Source organism: Pogoniulus pusillus, chromosome 32 (assembly GCF_015220805.1).
Source record: "Pogoniulus pusillus isolate bPogPus1 chromosome 32, bPogPus1.pri, whole genome shotgun sequence".
In the NCBI taxonomy this organism is placed as follows: Eukaryota; Metazoa; Chordata; class Aves; order Piciformes; family Lybiidae; genus Pogoniulus; species Pogoniulus pusillus.
In genome coordinates this window covers 2,146,553-2,163,674 of record NC_087295.1, presented here as the reverse complement: position 1 = coordinate 2,163,674, position 17,122 = coordinate 2,146,553, and the positions used below count along the sequence as shown (strand labels likewise).

The 17,122-nt window shown below is 50.0% G+C and overlaps 1 protein-coding gene across 3 annotated transcripts in view; it reads right to left on the bottom strand.

Moving 5' to 3' along the window:
- BMPER (BMP binding endothelial regulator) overlaps positions 1-17,122 on the bottom strand; it is a 161,703-nt gene that overhangs the window by 84,340 nt on the left and 60,241 nt on the right. For all 3 annotated transcript variants that reach the window (XM_064169888.1, XM_064169889.1, XM_064169890.1), the window contains exon 7: positions 179-278. In XM_064169888.1, coding sequence (XP_064025958.1) covers positions 179-278 — 100 coding nt within the window. The remainder of the gene's footprint in view (positions 1-178; positions 279-17,122) is intronic.

The following is a 17,122-nucleotide window of genomic DNA, read 5'->3' as shown; positions in this document are numbered from 1 at the left end:
GTGTCCCCTTCTTCTGGTGCTGGTTGCCCTTCTTGTTTACACCTGTAGATCATAACCTCTATTGAGAAACACTTTTTCTTCCACCTCCCTGACTTTACCAGCATCATAAACCACTGCTGCAGAAGATGCCACACAGAAACACATCAACAACAAAAGCACCAGGAAAAACACCACTCACCTAAGCATTTGGGGCAACACTGTCCAGCAGGAATGTGACTGAGGTGCTGGGGACATGAGAGAATGGGGCAGACTTCTCGGATGCACTGCGTCCTGCCACCCTGAAAGAAAATAGGCTTAGTTAGAGGGGAAAATCTACAGCAAAAGGCCAAGCAGATGTGCAAACACACACAGACAGACTGGTAACAAGCCTTGAAAAGCCTTAGCCAGAGCAATATTTGCCAACAAAAATTTCTGCTTGCATCAGACACGCAAGGAATGTGCACAACTGTGCTTCAGCACTTTGCACATCACTCCCAGAGACGTTAGATTACTCAGAGTTCTCTCCCTAGCAGTGGAAGCAATAGCTGAACAAACACACTGCTTTAGTCCTTGATATGGATGTATTGAAACAAAGGAACAGGGAGGATAAAATCTATCACAGAATGACCCAGGTTGGAAAAGACCTTCGAGATCATCGAGTCCAACCTATAAAGCCATGAAGCTTTCTAAGTGTCCAAAGAAGTTGTTGAGCAATTCTTTTATAGCCTTCTCCACCTCCAGCACTGTGACCTTCTAGGCTTGTCTGGGACAGAGATTAAGTGCTGAAGCAAGATGAGAGCAGGTGTTCTTCCACTGTGTCTGTGACCTCAGAGACCAAATAAGCCAGAATCACTTCAGAAAGCACATTCTTGGTTAGCCTCAGAGTCCAACTCTGCAAACTCAGAAGGGTCTGCTTTTTTTCAGAGGCCTGAAAACAAGAGGGAAGATGGAATTTTGAGCATGGAGGTTGCAAAAAGGAGAAAGAAAAACAAGCAACCTGGACTGGATGCATCCTGGTGAAGCAGTGAATCTCAGAGAGGTAAAAAGCAGAGCAAAGACAAAAAGCACAGAGTACATGGCCAAGATTAAGCCAGCCAAAAGAGATCTTTGTCCTTACTCTGTTCTGTTGCCTGGTTGCTTCACTGTGCTTACAGAACACTCTGTTTAGCTCTGGGTTCTCTACCAATGTGTTTCTGGAGCCCTCAACACAGGAAGAACATGGACTTGATAGAGCAAGTTCAGAAGAGGACCATGAAAATGATCACGGGGCTAGAACCCTTCTGCTGCAAGGACAGGCTCAGGGAGCTGGGGTTGTTCAGTCTGGAGAAGAGAAGGCTTCAGGGAGACCTAATAATGACCTTCCAGTACCTGAAGGGAGCCTACCAGAAGACTGCAGAGGGACTGTTTGCAAAGGCCTGTAGGAACAGGGCAAGAGGCAATGGTTTTGAATTGGAAGAGATTTAGACAGGATGTTAGGAAGAAGTTCTGCACCATGAGGGTGGTGGAACACTGGAACAAGTTGTCCAGGGCGGTGGTTGTGGTCCACCCCTGGAGAGATTCAAGGTCAGGCTGGACAAGGTTCCAAGTAACCTATTCTAATGGAGATGTCCCTGCTGACTGCAGGGGGGTTGGACTGGATGCCTTTTGGAGGTCACTTCCAACCCAAACCATTCTATGCCTCTCTGTACTCCCTATGCTCACAAGAGGTCCAGGCTATATTAAACTGAAGAACTCCATCCCCTCGCCTTAGCAGGAGAATCTCTCCCCATTTCATCTAACTGCCCAGCCTTATTTATCCCTGAGAGCTGCAGAGGCTCGTCCTAACAATAAGCTTTGTGTTCCTGGATGCTGTGTTGGAAGACTTAAGAACAGTCTCCTCCCACCTACACGCTGGATGCCTCCGGGGCTCCCTGGAGGAAGATGGAAGAAGCTGTTCATTGTCAAGGGCTTTGTGCCTGAAATCATGGCCTGCCATTCCCTTCCTAGTGGCCTCAGTTAATCATGCAGAAGCTTTCAGATGCAGGCAGCCTCACATAGACACTATTATACAGGAGATAACACACTGACTGTGCCTCCACTACATCATAAGGCACTGAAGTCTACCTGTCCCATGGGGCTACCAAAGCATCCTGAACGCAAATGGCTAAGGACTGCTCGTAACTCTTTCACTGTGGCAAGCAGGAACACAGAGTTTATTGTGAACTGAAATGACTGCTCTAAACTAAGGGTCAGGCCAGAAAATTGGACAAAATGAAATGAATTCTTCACTGATGTTCCCTGTGATGCTCAGGGAATAGCTTTGTGGGAAGAGACACCAGGTGGGGAATGAAAGAAGAGATATCAAAGAAGGGCTGTCTGAAGCAGAGCTTTCATTCAGCCCAGGGACAAGGGCTAAGAAAGGACAAAGTTCAAACTTCGGTGACAATTCAGCAAGTTCCACCTCAAGATGAGAAGCAGCTTCTTTAGTGTGAGGCTGCTGGAGCCCTGGAGCAGGCTGCCCAGGGAGGTTGTGGAGTATCCTGCTCTGGCAAGGGGTGGGTTGGACCCGATGATCTCTGGAAGTCCCTTCCAACCCCTAATACCCCGTGATTCTCTGGCTTGAGATTGAGATAATGATGAGTAATAGCATTGCTGGATTAAAACAGAAAAGCTTAAGGCATAGCAGGACTCTGTCTCAATACACCACACTCACTGATGTGCTTCCTACAGGAACTGTGTAGTCTATTGGCTTGCAAACACTTGCTCACCTGGAACTCTGTCTGAAGGATCAACTACTGTGTGAGAGCAAAGACTTCCACAACCTCCCAAACATCTATTAAACACACAAAACAGGTCAGCAGCATCTACTGTGCAACAGCTTCAAAATGCCCCTGCAATCACATGTGTGCCAGTTTGGAGCTAGCCAGAATGTTTTGGTGAGAAGAACAAGGTTACAGGCTGTGAAAGGGAAACAGTGGTGATGTCTGCTTCACTCACAGGCTTGCTGAGAGGTATAAGAGCAAGAATCCAAACATAGATAAGACATTTGGGCACTGCCTGGGCTTTGAGCTGCATTTCTCTCTCTCCAACCTAACCTGATTAATCCACCTGCTTCCTAACCCCCCCAGCTGACCCTCCATTCTTCCCTGGGCACAAGGCAACGTCTGGGGTAAGGCAGAGAGGGGTGGGAGAAGGTGGAAGGGCAGTTGAGGGCCCTTCTAGCTAGCTTCAGTCTAGCACAACATGCTTGTAAGCACACACCTTGAGCTTACAATCAGAGGTACAGTCCCTGATGTGTCAGGCAAGCAGATTCCAGGCACAAAAGTGAGAGTGTTGTTTCAAGTAGCAGTAAAAATCAGCTCTCATAAAACTGCTACTGCAGACAGCCCCTGGCAGCAACTTCACCCCTACAGAGCACTTCAGGGTCCCTGACACAGCCATGCTGTGCACAGTCAGAGTTCCCTGGAAGGGTCTCAGAAGGAAGAAGGCCTGCAGGAAGCACTCAAAGGAGCAAAACAGTTCTCAGCATAAAGGCAAACAGCACAGCAGTACAGCAAACAGGCAGGGAGACAAAGTCAGGGCTCCCCACAGCCCTGCAGCCTGATCTAGTGTCTAGACTAGGATTTTTTAAATGCCTCTTTGGAAAGCATTGGATACAAATCAGAGCAAGGAGATCTTGAGCTTCAGCTCAAACCAGCAGGTATTTACACTGCCTTGTATGTGCTCTCAATCTAGACCTCAAATCCACTTTGCTGAGGCACCACTGCTACAGGAAGGCTTTGCAAAGTGGTCCTGCTGACAGCCTAAAGGGGTGCCCCAGGAACTGCAGGTTCCTGAAGAACTCACCTTTGTCTTCATACCAGATCATGAACATTTGTGTGGACATAAAATACTGTCTTTAAAAGTACCCAAAATCTACAGATTAGAGATGAGTAAAAGAGCAAAATCCGGGGCAGAGTAAAGGCACAACTCCTAACCTATCCCTTCTGATTGTTTTGTCTCAGTGTGATACAAAGGCATTCCTCATCACAGCCTAAAGAACAACATAGAATCAATCACAGAATGAGAATCAATCAGGTTTGAAGAGACCAAGATCATCCAGTCCAACCTCTCACCCAGCCCTTTCCAATCAACCAGACCATGGCACTAAGTGCCCCAGCCAGCTTCCTTTTAAACACCTCCAGCCACAGCAACTCCACCACCTCCCTGGGCAGCCCATTCCAATGCCAATCACTCTGGCAAGAACTTCCCCCTAACATCCAGCCTAAACCTGCCCTTGCACAACTTAAGACTGTGTCCCCTTCTTCTGTTGCTGGTTGCCTGGCAGAATAGACCAACCCCAGCTGCCTACAGCCTCCCTTCAGGCTGGCCACTGCTGTTAAGGAGAATAAAAGATGTTTCTATAACATATTAATGGCCATCAACTCCTGGCAGGTAAGAGCTTAGCTCTAGAACCTCTCCCTCCATATGGATCCTTATGATACCAGCAGCCAGTTGTACTCTTTGTGTCACCAACAAGCTGTATGATTAAGACAGGTCACTTAGTTGCCTCTGTGTAAAGTCACATCCACAAGCTCTTGGCCAGTTGCAATCGTAGCTGCAAAGTGCCACAGGGCTGGGAAATCTCAACCTAAATCCAGAAAGCGAAAAGCCTCCTTTCTTTTGGATGTTAATCTGTAGGAGGTTGACTCCAGCTGCTGAGGAATAAACTGAATTATGCATTTATTAGTAATGTAGGGTAGGATGGAGCCTCTTCAACCCTGTCATACTTTCCATCAACCGCGTACACAAAGCGCCTTGTGCAAATGCCCAGCTAATCCAGTCCTGCCATCTACTCCACTTCTCAGGAGCCACATTTCCTGGGACTGCTTAGCTTAAGAAAATCCATCATCCTCTCTCTGTTTTTCCAGAAGGCAATGGCATGCTGTGTGCATTTGCCAAAGCATCGCAGCCTCCTCCTCGAGGCCGAAGCACACCGTCTTTGGGGATGGCTCTCCCCTCTGAAACCGGACCACTGGGGAGCTGCTAGTCCTGATTCCTTCCACTTCCCAAAGACAATTTGCACTGACTTGCCTGTGGGAGGTGGTGGAGGACCAGGGTGAGAGGGAACCTTCTGGAAAAGGCAATTTGGGGTTGCACAGTAGCTGTCTTTAAGTATGCACAGGCAGCGACGCTGCCGCTGGAGTTTCAGAGGTGCTGGAAGCGCAGGGGGACTCCTGGGGGGAGGTCATGCAGCACTCGGCTCCCAGCCGAGGGACTCAGCACGACCAGCACTTGGTCCTATTTCCCCAGCCCTCACAGAACCGTGCAGAAGTGCTGCTGGGATTATGCTGCATCTGGCTTCACAATGCAGCTGAAACCAAACCGCTCGCTGAGCCAGCAGCCGAGCGGCAGAGGCTAACAGCTGAACAGCCAGCAGCACTCTCCCCTCCGGGGCTCAGGCACCGAGCTCTTGGCTCTGTTGAAAGTGATGTTGTAAATAGCTCCTCTTCGCTTGGAAGCCTTGAAAGGTTTAATTGCAGTGTGTACTTTTCCCCTTTCAGGCTGATTTCCTAAGGAGAGAAGTCTCATGGAGGCACAAACTAGGCACAACTGCAGCTGGAGAATCTCTCAGCTCCAGCCAGAAGTGGCCAAGGGACTCCGCTGGAAGCAGCAGAGAGAGATAAAGCAGCAAAAATCAGCATTACCTTTAGATGCAGAGGACATGAAGTTCCTGCAGATTTTGTCAAAAGCAGGCTGCTGCAGAGAGCCCTCAGTGCCTCTCCAGCTTCCCTCTGGAGCCCACATACTTGTTCTGCTTTGGGAGCTGTTATTTTAGTGATTCTTCTCCTAGACACTTTGGCAACTCAGGCTCTTTCCAGGGCTAAATCTGTTTCTCTCCCCTGCAAGTAGCAGTGATGTGTCCCACAAATTATTCCTTCTCCCACCAGGTACTCTTTAATGCCCCTAAAGCCACATGCAGAAGGCAGAGCTCCCAACTCTCCAACAGAGGTGCCTGATCCTCCTCCTGATAGCTGACAGCAAGGTAAAAATTCAGCAGCATCTCTCTACATCTCCCGGACGTCTGCACTCACACTGCACCTCCCAACACCTCTGAGGGCTGTTTTTCCCAGCAGCTATTCCCAGCAACAGAGCCATCACTTCCTTCTCAGATGTCTTTTTCCCAGCAAGAGCACCTCAAAGTTCCCTTCATTTTCTCAGCTTTACTGACAATGCTCAGCACTGCACAGCAGGTCGGTTCTTGCTTTAGGCAGAGAGATGATTTGCCAGTATCTTAAACCTGCTTTTCACTGAATCCTTTCACATCACCTCCATCCCTTGCTGCCACTTCACTCACTCAACCAAACACTCTTCCTTGCTGAAGGTCTCAAGCCAATTCCTATCACAGAATCACAGAATGTCAGGGGCTGGAAGCGACCTCCAAAGCTCATCCAGTCAACCCCCTTCAAAGCCAGAGCAGGATCACCCAGAGCAGATCACACAGGGACACTTCCAGGTGGGACTTGGACATCTCCAGAAAGGGAGACCCCCCTGGGCAGCCTGTTCCTGTCACCCTCACAGGGAAAAAAATTCCTCCTCGTGTTTAAATGAAACTTTCTGTGCCTCAGCTTCCACCATTGCCCCTTGTGCTGGCACTGGGCATCACCCAGCAGAGCCTGGCTGCAGCCTGCTGGCACTCACCCTGCACATCATTATAACCACTGATGAGGTCACCTCTCAGACTCCTCCCAGCAGCACACCCCCAGCTCCTTCAGCCTCTCCTCACAGGGCTGTGCTCCAGGCCCCTCCCCAGCCTTGCTGCCCTTCTCTCAACACCTTCCAGCACCTCAACATCTCTCTTGAAGAGGAGCCCAGAACAGAACACAGCACTCAAGGTGTGGTCTGAGCACTGCTGAGCACAGGGGCAGAAGAATCTCCCTTGTCCTGCTGCCCACACTGCTCCTGAGCCAGCCCAGGATGCCATTGGCTCTGCTGCCCACCTGGGTCTGCTGGCTCATGCTCAGCTATTACCTACTAGTACCCCCAGGTCCCTCTCTGGGAGCGTCCCTGGCTGCTCTCCAGACACTGTCGCCAGCCTGTGGCACTGCTTGGGGTTGTTGTGGCCAAAGGGTAGAACCCTGCACTTGGCCTTGTTAAATCTCATCCCATTGGCCTCTGCCCACCCATCCAGCTGCTGCACAGGGGACACTGAAATAGTGTCAAGTCATCTCTGAATGCTGCTTAGGGAAAACAGGGACAGGGACCTAGCCCCATCCAGCACTCACTATCTCAGAATCACAGAATTAGCCAGGCTGGAAGAGACCTCTGGGATCACTGAGCAGTCCAACCTATCACCTAACCCTTCTAATTAACTAAACCCTGGCACTAAGTGCTCATCCAACCTCCTCTGAAACACCTCCAGGGATGGTGACTCCACCACCTCCCCGGGCAGCCCGTTCCAGCGGGCACAATGCCCTTCTGTTACCCTGGAGGTTAGAAGAGACACAGCTGTTGGAAGAGGCAGGATGTAGGCAAGAGCTTCATCTAAGTCTTTGGGAGTCTTTCCACTGATTTTCAAGTCTGCTTTGGACGACAGCATCTGAAACCAAAAGTTCCAGGCAGTGCACAGAGCAAGGGTGAAAAATGAGCCAAGGTAACGGCGCAAGCAGGAACGGGCCAGGAGGGCAGCCCCACGCTTACACCAAGTGCCAGAGCTCTCCACCACCTTGGGGGTAAAGAGCAACAGCTTCGTGTGGACAGCAGAAGGGAAGCAGAGAGGTTGGCAAGGAAACAACTCTGGCATGCCACTGCAGGAGAGAGTTCAGCTATTTGTGATTAATTTAGTTATTACACCAGAGGTCTCCAGCGACTCTGGAAGCTCTGCCATGAGCCACATGATTATTTATTTCTCATCTAAAAAGAACTGTTTCTATGAAAAATTGCAATAAAACTTGGTTATGTTGGAAACTGTCTGTGGCCAGCAAAGCTATTAAAAACCACTAACAAACTTCCTCAGCTTATTTATGCCCCATCGCAGACAAGCCGAAAGTTAGGGTTAAATCCAAGGGCCTTTGGGTTATTAGAAGCAGAGCAGTAGCCCTGTAAAGCAGGTCCTTGGCTTCTTGCAGTCATGACTTTTCCCCAGCATCAGTTGGAGGCAGCTTTGTTTTTATTGGCACCAGGCACACATGAAGCACAGCCCAGCGGGTGCAGAGTGCTGTGTACGCCACTGCCGCGTCTGCTCCGGAGCCCTAACCCAGTGCTTGCAGAACGCTGGGCACTGCCACCACGCCTGTACCAAAGCACAGCTCGCTTTGCATCAGACAAAACTCACACAAAGGTTTTCCTCTGGGGTTTTAGCCCTTTCTTTTCCTGCAGGATAAGCTTTGTGATACTCCTTTCTAACTTCTTCTTTCTCTGTCCTACGGCAAACAGCACCGCCGCAAGTCCTGCACTTGGGCAGCCGCCGGTGACCGCCTTCACCTCCACTTCCAATTCTCACACTGCAGTGCAGCAGAGGCCTCCCTTCTGAGAGCAACTTTTCCTTCCCAACAGTCCCCTTGCAGAAACCCAGAGTTATTAAATCCCTCCAGTGTCCCCTCCCCCGTGTGCTTCTTGCACACGGAGCACACTAGCACCATTGTGGCGCTGAGAAAGGTGACAATTCTGCCTCGCACCTCATCAGCATTCTTTGCAACACTTGGTCAGGACAAGAACCTCTGCAGATGGATCCACACAGCTCTGCCTTGCAGCATTAGCTTTAAACAGTTCTCCTGAAGTTATCTGCTGGGCTAAACTGCAAGACCCAAGTGAATTCAATCTCCAAACGGCCAAGTGCTGACATCTGGCATTTAGATCCCAAACAAAGGTTTTCTTTTCAGGGCTGCAGATACTTCTTCGTGGACAATGTGAACTTCATTTTGTTGCAGAGTCTGAAGCTGCTTATTTCTCTTTTTTGAGATGTAAATGTACAAACGAGGTCAGGAATGAAACCAACTGGAGGTGTTCTTGGAAGAGGAAAAAGCACACAATTTAGATGAAGGTGCCTACACACTTCACAGGATCACAGAATGTTAGGGGTTGGAAGGGACCTCTGGAGAGCTTCCAGTGCAACCCCCTTGCCAGAGCAGAGCCATAGAATCTAGCACAGGGCACACAGGAACACATCCAGACAGGACTGGAAGGGCTCCACAGAAGGAGACTTCACAACCTCTCTGGGCAGCCTGTGCCAAGGCTCTGGGACCCTTACAGTCAAGAAGTTCTTCCTCATCTTGAGGTGGAGCTTCCTGTGCCACATATACCATTACCCTTTGTCCTATCACAAGGCACAACTGAGAAGAGTTTGTCCCTTCCCTCTTGATCCCCAGCTCTCAATATATTTGTAAACATTGATTAGATCCCCTCTCAGTCTTCTCTCCAGCAAACCAAAAACCCCCAGGTCCCTCAGCCTCTCCTCATCAGGCACTGCTCCAGCCCCTTCATCATCTTCATAGCCCTCTCTTGGACTCTTTTGAGTAGATCCCTGTCTCTCCAGAACTGAACACTATATTCCAGGTGAGTTCTCACCAGGGCAGAGTAGAGAGGGAAGGAGAACCACTTGAATTTCAAAGAGTTGTTACTAGGTCCAAACCTGCCAGAGCAGCCCACACCAAGTCCCTGTCCCGCTCACAAGCTAAAGAGAACAAATCTCCTTCAGCGACTCAAGGTATTGGGGAGCTGAAAACTTCATCCTCCACTGGCTGTGTCTGCAATGTATGCATGCCCTTGTCTAAGGGCTTGATGCTAAAGCACACTGCTGTCTGTACAGCACCCATGTAACAAAAATAAACTCATGCTGTTGCAGTGCTAGCAGCAGGGACACTCAATCTAGCTTTTTACAAGGCCATTACGCATGCAAGCGCCCTCCTGAAATGTTATGCTCTGCATACACTGCTGAGGTAACCTCAGGAAATATAGGATTACATACACACTGCTTCCTTAATGCATCCATCACAAGTTTTCATTAACAGCAGATCCTGTTTGCCCTAAGCACTTAGCAAAGAGAGTTAAAAATACCTCTTAAAGAGCTGCGCAGACTCCAGCAAGAGGAAGTGCTAAACTGCAGCTCATTCCGAGGGCTTTCCTGGAAATAAAAGGGTTAGGAAAAGCAGGGCTACCTTTAGAAAACCAGGAGCTTAGAAAGCTGCTCCTCCACTGAAACACTGCTCAAAGTGGCAGAGGGGCAAACTCCCTGCAGGCCAACAGCACCTACCTGTAGTAACATCCTCAATAACACAGCAGTGTGCAACTCCAGCGCTGTGTACTACCTCGAGCTGTCCCTCGCCAGAGATCAGCTTGGCTTTACTCCAGGGTAGGGCACACTTCAGCTTGTGAGCAAGGCAAAGCAACACATTATAGTGTAAAACACAAGCCTGAGCAAGGGGTGCTGAGGAATCTGCAGCTCTCCAGGAACAGCCTTAGGAAGCATTTTGATTAGGAATGATTTACAAGTCATGGTTCCTCTACCGCTTCCTCCCTCCTCCAGGGGTAATGACTTGCAGCAGCAGCAGAAGCACATTCTGACGTTTCCCAGTCCTGGCTAACAAGACTGCAGGGAGAGTCACAGGGGTTTTGTCATAGAACAGAACACTGCCTTCAGCCTGGGGCTCCCCAGTTGAAGAGGGACAGGGATCTGCTGGAGTGGGTCCAGTGGAGGGCTATGAGGATGATGAGGGGACTGGAACACTGCCTGGTGAGGAGAGGCTGAGGGATCTGGGGCTGCTTAGTCTGGAGAAGAGAAGACTGAGAGGGGATTGAATCAATGTCTATGTGTAATTAAGGGCCAGGAGTAGGGGGACAGGCTCTGCTCACTGCTCCCTGGGACAGGACAAGGAGCAGTGGGTGGAAGCTGCAGCACAGGAGGTTCCAGCTCAACACAAGGGGGAACTTCTTTCCTGGAAGGGTCCCAGAGCACTGACACAGGCTGCCCAGAGAGGTTGTGGAGCCTCCTTCTCTGGAGCCTTTCAAGGCCTGTCTGGATGTGTTCCTGTGTGCCCTGAGCTAGATTGTATGGTCCTGCTCTGGCAGGGGGATTGGACTCGATGATCTCTATGGGTCCCTTCCAACTCCTGACATCCTGTGAGCTTGAGAATGGAGTGGTTTGGGTTGGAAGGGACCTCAAAGATCACCTAGTTCCACCCCCCCTGCCACAGGCAAGGACACCTCCCTCTAGAACATCCTTCCTACCTTGCAAACTCTCTGCCCATGCACGGGAAGAGGGTGGATGAAGCCCTAAGAAGTCCAATCCTCCCTCACAGCCCTGCAGGGCTTGTGACCTACACTCAGCCCCCTCTGTCTTTCCCTCCAATATCTTTTCCCAATAAAGTTCATATCCAGCTGCTGCTGTTAATTTATGGATGGGATCCCACTGCTAATTACAGGCTTCTCACTGGCAGCAATGCATCTGTAGAACACCAATGCCCAGAGCCGTAAAGATCTTAGCTTCCACAGGGACAGCTTAGGCATGATGTAGAACATACAGAACTAGGAGTTTAACCATTTAGACACCTACAGCATGCCAAGGTTGGTTGTATTTTGGCCAGGCCAGCTCTTCTGACACCTGCATAAAGGCTTGCTGCTGTCCTTGCTTTGGGGTTCAGCACCGCTACAGCAAGCCACTCAGCTTGGCACTTCCCTCTGAGCTAAGCTCACAAACTGCATAGTCCTAGATCTAACTCTTCTGTGAGAGCACATACACAGACCATGGTCAGGCCACACTACTGTGGCCAACTTCATTCAAAAAGCACACCAGAGGAGCTGGAAATACCTTTCTCTGTCCTTCCATTAGCTTCTGCTAAGCAGAGCACTTGAGAAGAGAGGCAGCAGCCCAAGGTGAAAGCATCCCACTGCCTGCTTGCTTAACAAACACCACTGAGGAGCCAAAACCTAACAAGTCCTATGAAACCATTAGGATGTCTAGAAGGAAGGATTCTGCTTCTGGAGCCTAATGAAGAGGGGAGGATGGTTGTTTTTCCCCACATTCTGGGACTTGTCACACAGAAAGATCTTTTACACTCCAGAAAATGCTTGCATCATGTTAAGGCTGAGAGCCACAGCACAGACAACTGGAAAAACAAATTTAACTGCAGCCCAACATTTGAGTTATTGTCTCACCATCCACAGCCATCAGTAGTGCCCAGGAGAGATAATAAGCAAGCAAATAAAATTTGGGTTGGGTTACAAGCACAGGTCTCTCACTGGCCCTGCTGAGCCTCTTCTGCACCTGTTTAAAGATGGAAAATGGTCTTGATAGCAGTGTGAAGTGACTCATTAAAGATTCCTGCAGGAAACTACCATGGAATGGCTTCAGTTGCAAGGGATCTCAGAGATCACCTACTTCAACCTCCCCACCATGGGCAGGGACACCTCTCAACTAGACTTAGCTGCTCAAGGACTCATCCAACCTGGCCTTCAATGGCCTCAAGGAGGGAGCAGCCACAACCTCCCTGGGCAACCTGTGCCAGTGTCTCACCACCCTCACTGCAAACAACTTCTTCCTAACATCTAGTTGCAATCTTCCCTCTGCCAGTTCAAACCCATTCCCCCTCATCCTCTCATCACAAGACCTTGTCAATAGTCCCTCCCCAGCTGTCCTGTAGGTCCCCCTCAAATAGTGGAAGGCCACTATAAGGTCTTCTCAAAGCCTTCTCTCCTCTAGGCTGCAGAGCCCCAACTCTCTCAGCCTGTCCTCACAGCAGAGCTGCTGCAGCCCTCTCAGCATCTTGGTGGCCTCCTCTGCACTGGCTCCAACACTTCCATGTCCTGCTTGTGCTGGGGGCTCCAGAACTGCACCCAGGACTGCAGGTGGGGTGTGAGGAGAGCAGAGCCAAGGGGCAGAATCCCCTCCCTTGCCCTGCTGCCCACACAGCTCTTGCTGCAGCCCAGCACAGGGTTGTGTCTGGGCTGCACTCACACTGCAGGCTCCTGTGGAGCTTTTCATCAGCCCAGACCCCCAGGGCCTGTTCCTCAGGGCTGCTCTCAGCCATTCCCCACCCAGCCTGGAGTTGTGCTCTCCCACATTGTAAGAAATTGTCCTTTGAAATGAATGCAAAGTAGAGAACATCAACACACCACAACCTACTAGTGCAAGTTAGCAGTCATGGCAGTGAGAGCTTTCTAAATGCAACACTCCTGTCCAGCATTTGAACTCCAGACTCATCCCAGAACCCAGCTGCCATGTTTATTTAGACAAGGGCTCCTCCACTCTCACAGTGGAGGCTGATGACAGATGTGTTCTTTGGGCAAAAAATATTAACTCTAGAAAATGTCAGCATCTGCTTCTTTTCAGCCCAGCCTTATTCACACATCATTTTTCATCCACCAGCAGAGTTTCTCTATTCTGGCCTTCTTTTTTCCCCACCCTCCTTGCAGAGAATCTACAATCATGGGTGTAAATTATTGGGCCCTAAAGCTTGACAGTTTTATTAGCATGGCATGGTGCTACACATGTTAGATCTGATGGGCCAAGAGAGGCAGGCTGCTTTTCCATGGCTTGCTTGTCAAGGGATGAGTTGGGCTGTGCTTCTCTAACAGGAATTTTCCATCTGACTGCTCCCTTGCTGTGATTTGGGGTCTGCTGAATCATAGAATGGTTTGGGTTGGAAGGGAGCTCAAGGATCAGCCAGCTCCAACCCTTTGCCATAGGCAGGGACACCTCCCACTAGAACAGGTCGCTCAAGGACTCATCCAACCTGGCCCTGAACACCTCCAGGGAGGTTGTGGAGCACAGAAGCACCCAATGTGATCACAGATCACATTGGGTGCTTCTGTGCTCCACAACCTCCCTGGGCAACCTGTGCCAGTGTCTCACCACCCTCACTCCAAGCAACTCATTCCTAACATTCAGTTTCAATCTCTCCTCTGCCACTTCAAACCCATTCCTCCTCCTCCTGTCATTACCAGACCTTGTCAATAGTCCCTCCCCAGCCTTCCTGTAGCCTTCTTCAGATATTGGAAGACCACTCTAGTGTCTCCTCAAAGCCTTCTCTTCTCCAGGCTGCAGAGCCCCAACTCTCTCAGCCTGTCCTCAGAGCAGAGCTGCTGCATCTCTCTGAGCATCTTCATGGCCTCCTCTGGACTGGCTCTAACAGTTCCATGACTGTTTAGGCTCTCAGGGAGTGACAGGACCACTCCAAGGTCTCCTTGAAGCCTTCTCTTTGCTTGGACCTCTGCAGGCTTTAAGCCCAAATGAAAACCAGCCCCAAAAAGCCAAGTTCTTGCTCGAGCAGCTTTCTGCTGTAAATAGGTAACAGAAAGCCAGGAGACTAAATGAGAAGCAGCTTAACAAAAGTGCAAATGTGAGTGTCCTGTAAGCTTTGTGATTGCTTTGTTTGCTTACATGGGTTCTGCAATTTATCCTGCCTTTGCTTCTTGGCAAAAACATGTTTGTACAGATGGGGCTAAAAATAGCAGTGGATGATAGAAACAGAGGACTGAAGAAGGTGAGTGCTGCCAAGTGAGCCTGCAAGTCTGTGTCCAAGTTAAATGAATACTAAAGCAACCATTGCTAAGGGCTTTCTATCCCTCCTCTTTCCTGGGGCTGACAAGCACCTCTGGTATTTCTCATGCTTAATATTCCTGAACTCTTAATTTTTAAGACCAATCAAGCATTTAATTAAAACAAAACAACACAGACACACACACCAAAAAAAAAAGAGTTCTTTGGGCTGGCATCCATCTGGGTTGTGAGGGTTTTTTTTCCCCATAGCACCAGGGGAGTCTGATTGGCAGCTCCACTTGGTTTGCAGTTCACAGACTCCACAGGAGCCTTGCTTTCAAATCAGTGCTATGATATCTTTCAGAGAAAAGGATGGGGGCTTTTTTGTAGCCTCTCTCAGAGAATCAGTCAGGGTTGGAAGGGACCAAAAGGAGCAGCCAGTTCCAACTCCCCTGCCATGCCCGGGGACACCCTACCCTAGAGCAGGCTGCACACAGCCTCAGCCAGCCTGGCCTCAAACACCTCCAGCCATGGAGCCTCAACCACCTCCCTGGGCAACCCCTGCCAGCCTCTTACCACTCTCATCACCAACAACTTCCTCCTCCCCTCCAGCCTCACTCTCCCCACCTCCACCTTTGCTCCATTCCCCCCACTCCTGGCAACTCCCTCAGATCCTAAAAAGTCCCTCCCCAGCTTTTTTGGAGCCCCCTTCAGATCCTGGAAGGCCACAAGAAGGTCACCTGGGAGCCTCCTCTGCTCCAGCCTGCACAGCCCCAACTCTTTCAGGCTGTGCTCACAGCAGAGCTGCTGCAGCCTCTCAGCATCCTCCTGGCCCTGCTCTGGACACTCTCCAGCATCTGCACACCCTCTTGTCCCAGGGGCTCCAGACCTGGATGCAGGACTCCAGGTGGGGTCTCAGCAGAGCACAGCAGAGGGGGAGAATCACCTCCCTGGCCCTGCTGGCCACGCTGCTGCTGCTGCAGCCCAGGCTCTGCTTGGCTTTCTGGGCTGCAAGTGCACACTGCTGGCTCATGTTGAGCTTCTCCTCCACCAGCACCCCCAAGTCCCTCTGCTCAGGGCTGCTCTCCAGCCACTCACTGCCCAGCCTGCATTTGTGCTTGGCATTGCCTCGACCCAGCTGCAGGACCTTGCACTTGGTCATGTTGGACCTCCTGAGCTTGGCTTGTGCCCACCTCTGCAGCCTGCCCAGCTCCCTCTGGATGGATCCCTGCCCTCCAGCCTGGCTGCTGCACCACACAGCTTGATGTGAGCAGCAAACTTGCTGAGGCTGCACTCAATGCCTCTATCCATAGCATCCACAAAGATGCTGAATAAGACTGGCCCTAGGACTGATCCCTGAGGGACTCCACTTGTCACTGCCTTTGAAGACAAGACCCAAAGGAGAACGCATCACACTCTACATAGCAACCCTGCTGTTTGTGTGCCACCTTCCCCCCCTCACCTCACTTCTGGTTTAAACTCTCTGGAGCAAGCAAAAAGAAAAGAAAGAAAGAAAAGGATTATTTTGCCATGTCAGCCTCCTCCAGGCCTCCAGGTACACCACTGGCTTAGGAAGGGCTCCTCTTCAAAGCTAAATGAAATCTCCTCTGTGTTACCCCTCCCATCCATAGGCCTCTCAAGCTTTCTTAATTAACTTTACTGCTGTTTTCAAAGAGCTCTCTCCAAGTTGGCTCAAATCCCTTTAGATCCCATATCAGCACTAGCAACAGAAGATACATCACTCCCTTCTCTTGTCCTCCTCTTTCTAAGAGGAAGCTAGGGAGGATCATCAGTCACATTATCACCCTGGAGTATGAGGTGACTACTGCATGCGAGGCAAACTCACTACCACCTTGACACATGCTACATTTGTTTCATCTTTCAGCTTTTTTTTTCCCCTCCCTCTACTTTTTTTCTTCTGGCAAATCCTAAAGGAATCAGTCTGTTCCACAAAAATCTCATGAAGTCAAAACAGGTCTGAACTGTGCTTCTTTTCCCTTCTTTTCCAACCCCCCTCCCCTCTCCCCCCAGCTTCACTATGAAGCTTAAAAGCTAAAAACCATCTTAAGAGTTTCAAACTCTTGCAAAGATGGAATGGACCCTGTGCAAGTGAGACCACAGAGAGGGCATTTCCTAATGCAAGGACTTTAAAAACGTCCAGGAGCACTTCCAGACTGCTCAGGTAAGGTTTTACAGACAAATTCACACCAGGTAAGAGCAGTTTGAACACAGCTCCTTATACCCCAGCTGAATCTGACAGAAGTGACTCTTATGGATTCTTTTTCTCAGTTATTCACTTTTGGTTCCTGGAAGAGTGCAAGAGGAACAAAATAAATCAACTCAGCAAAGGTCAGACTTTCATACAGAGGGATTAGAGGCTCAGGGAACCAGCAGGGTTAGAAGGTGAGCAGGTGTCTATAAATTCTCAGCTCAACAGAGGGTGCAAGTGTCCCCCCCCGAAAAATATGATGCTAGGTAACGGCTATGACTGTGCAGCACACCCAGCACCATCTCCCTCCACAAGAAAGAGTAGTTTCCCTGCTTTCCCCATTGCATTTCAGAGAAGCACAGAACTGTCAGGGCTGGAAGGGACCTCAAGAATCAGCCAGTTCCAACCCTACTGCCATGGGCAGGGACACCTCACACTAGATCAGGTTGCTCAAAGCCACATCCAGCCTGGCCTTAACATCCAGGGATGAGGCTTCCACC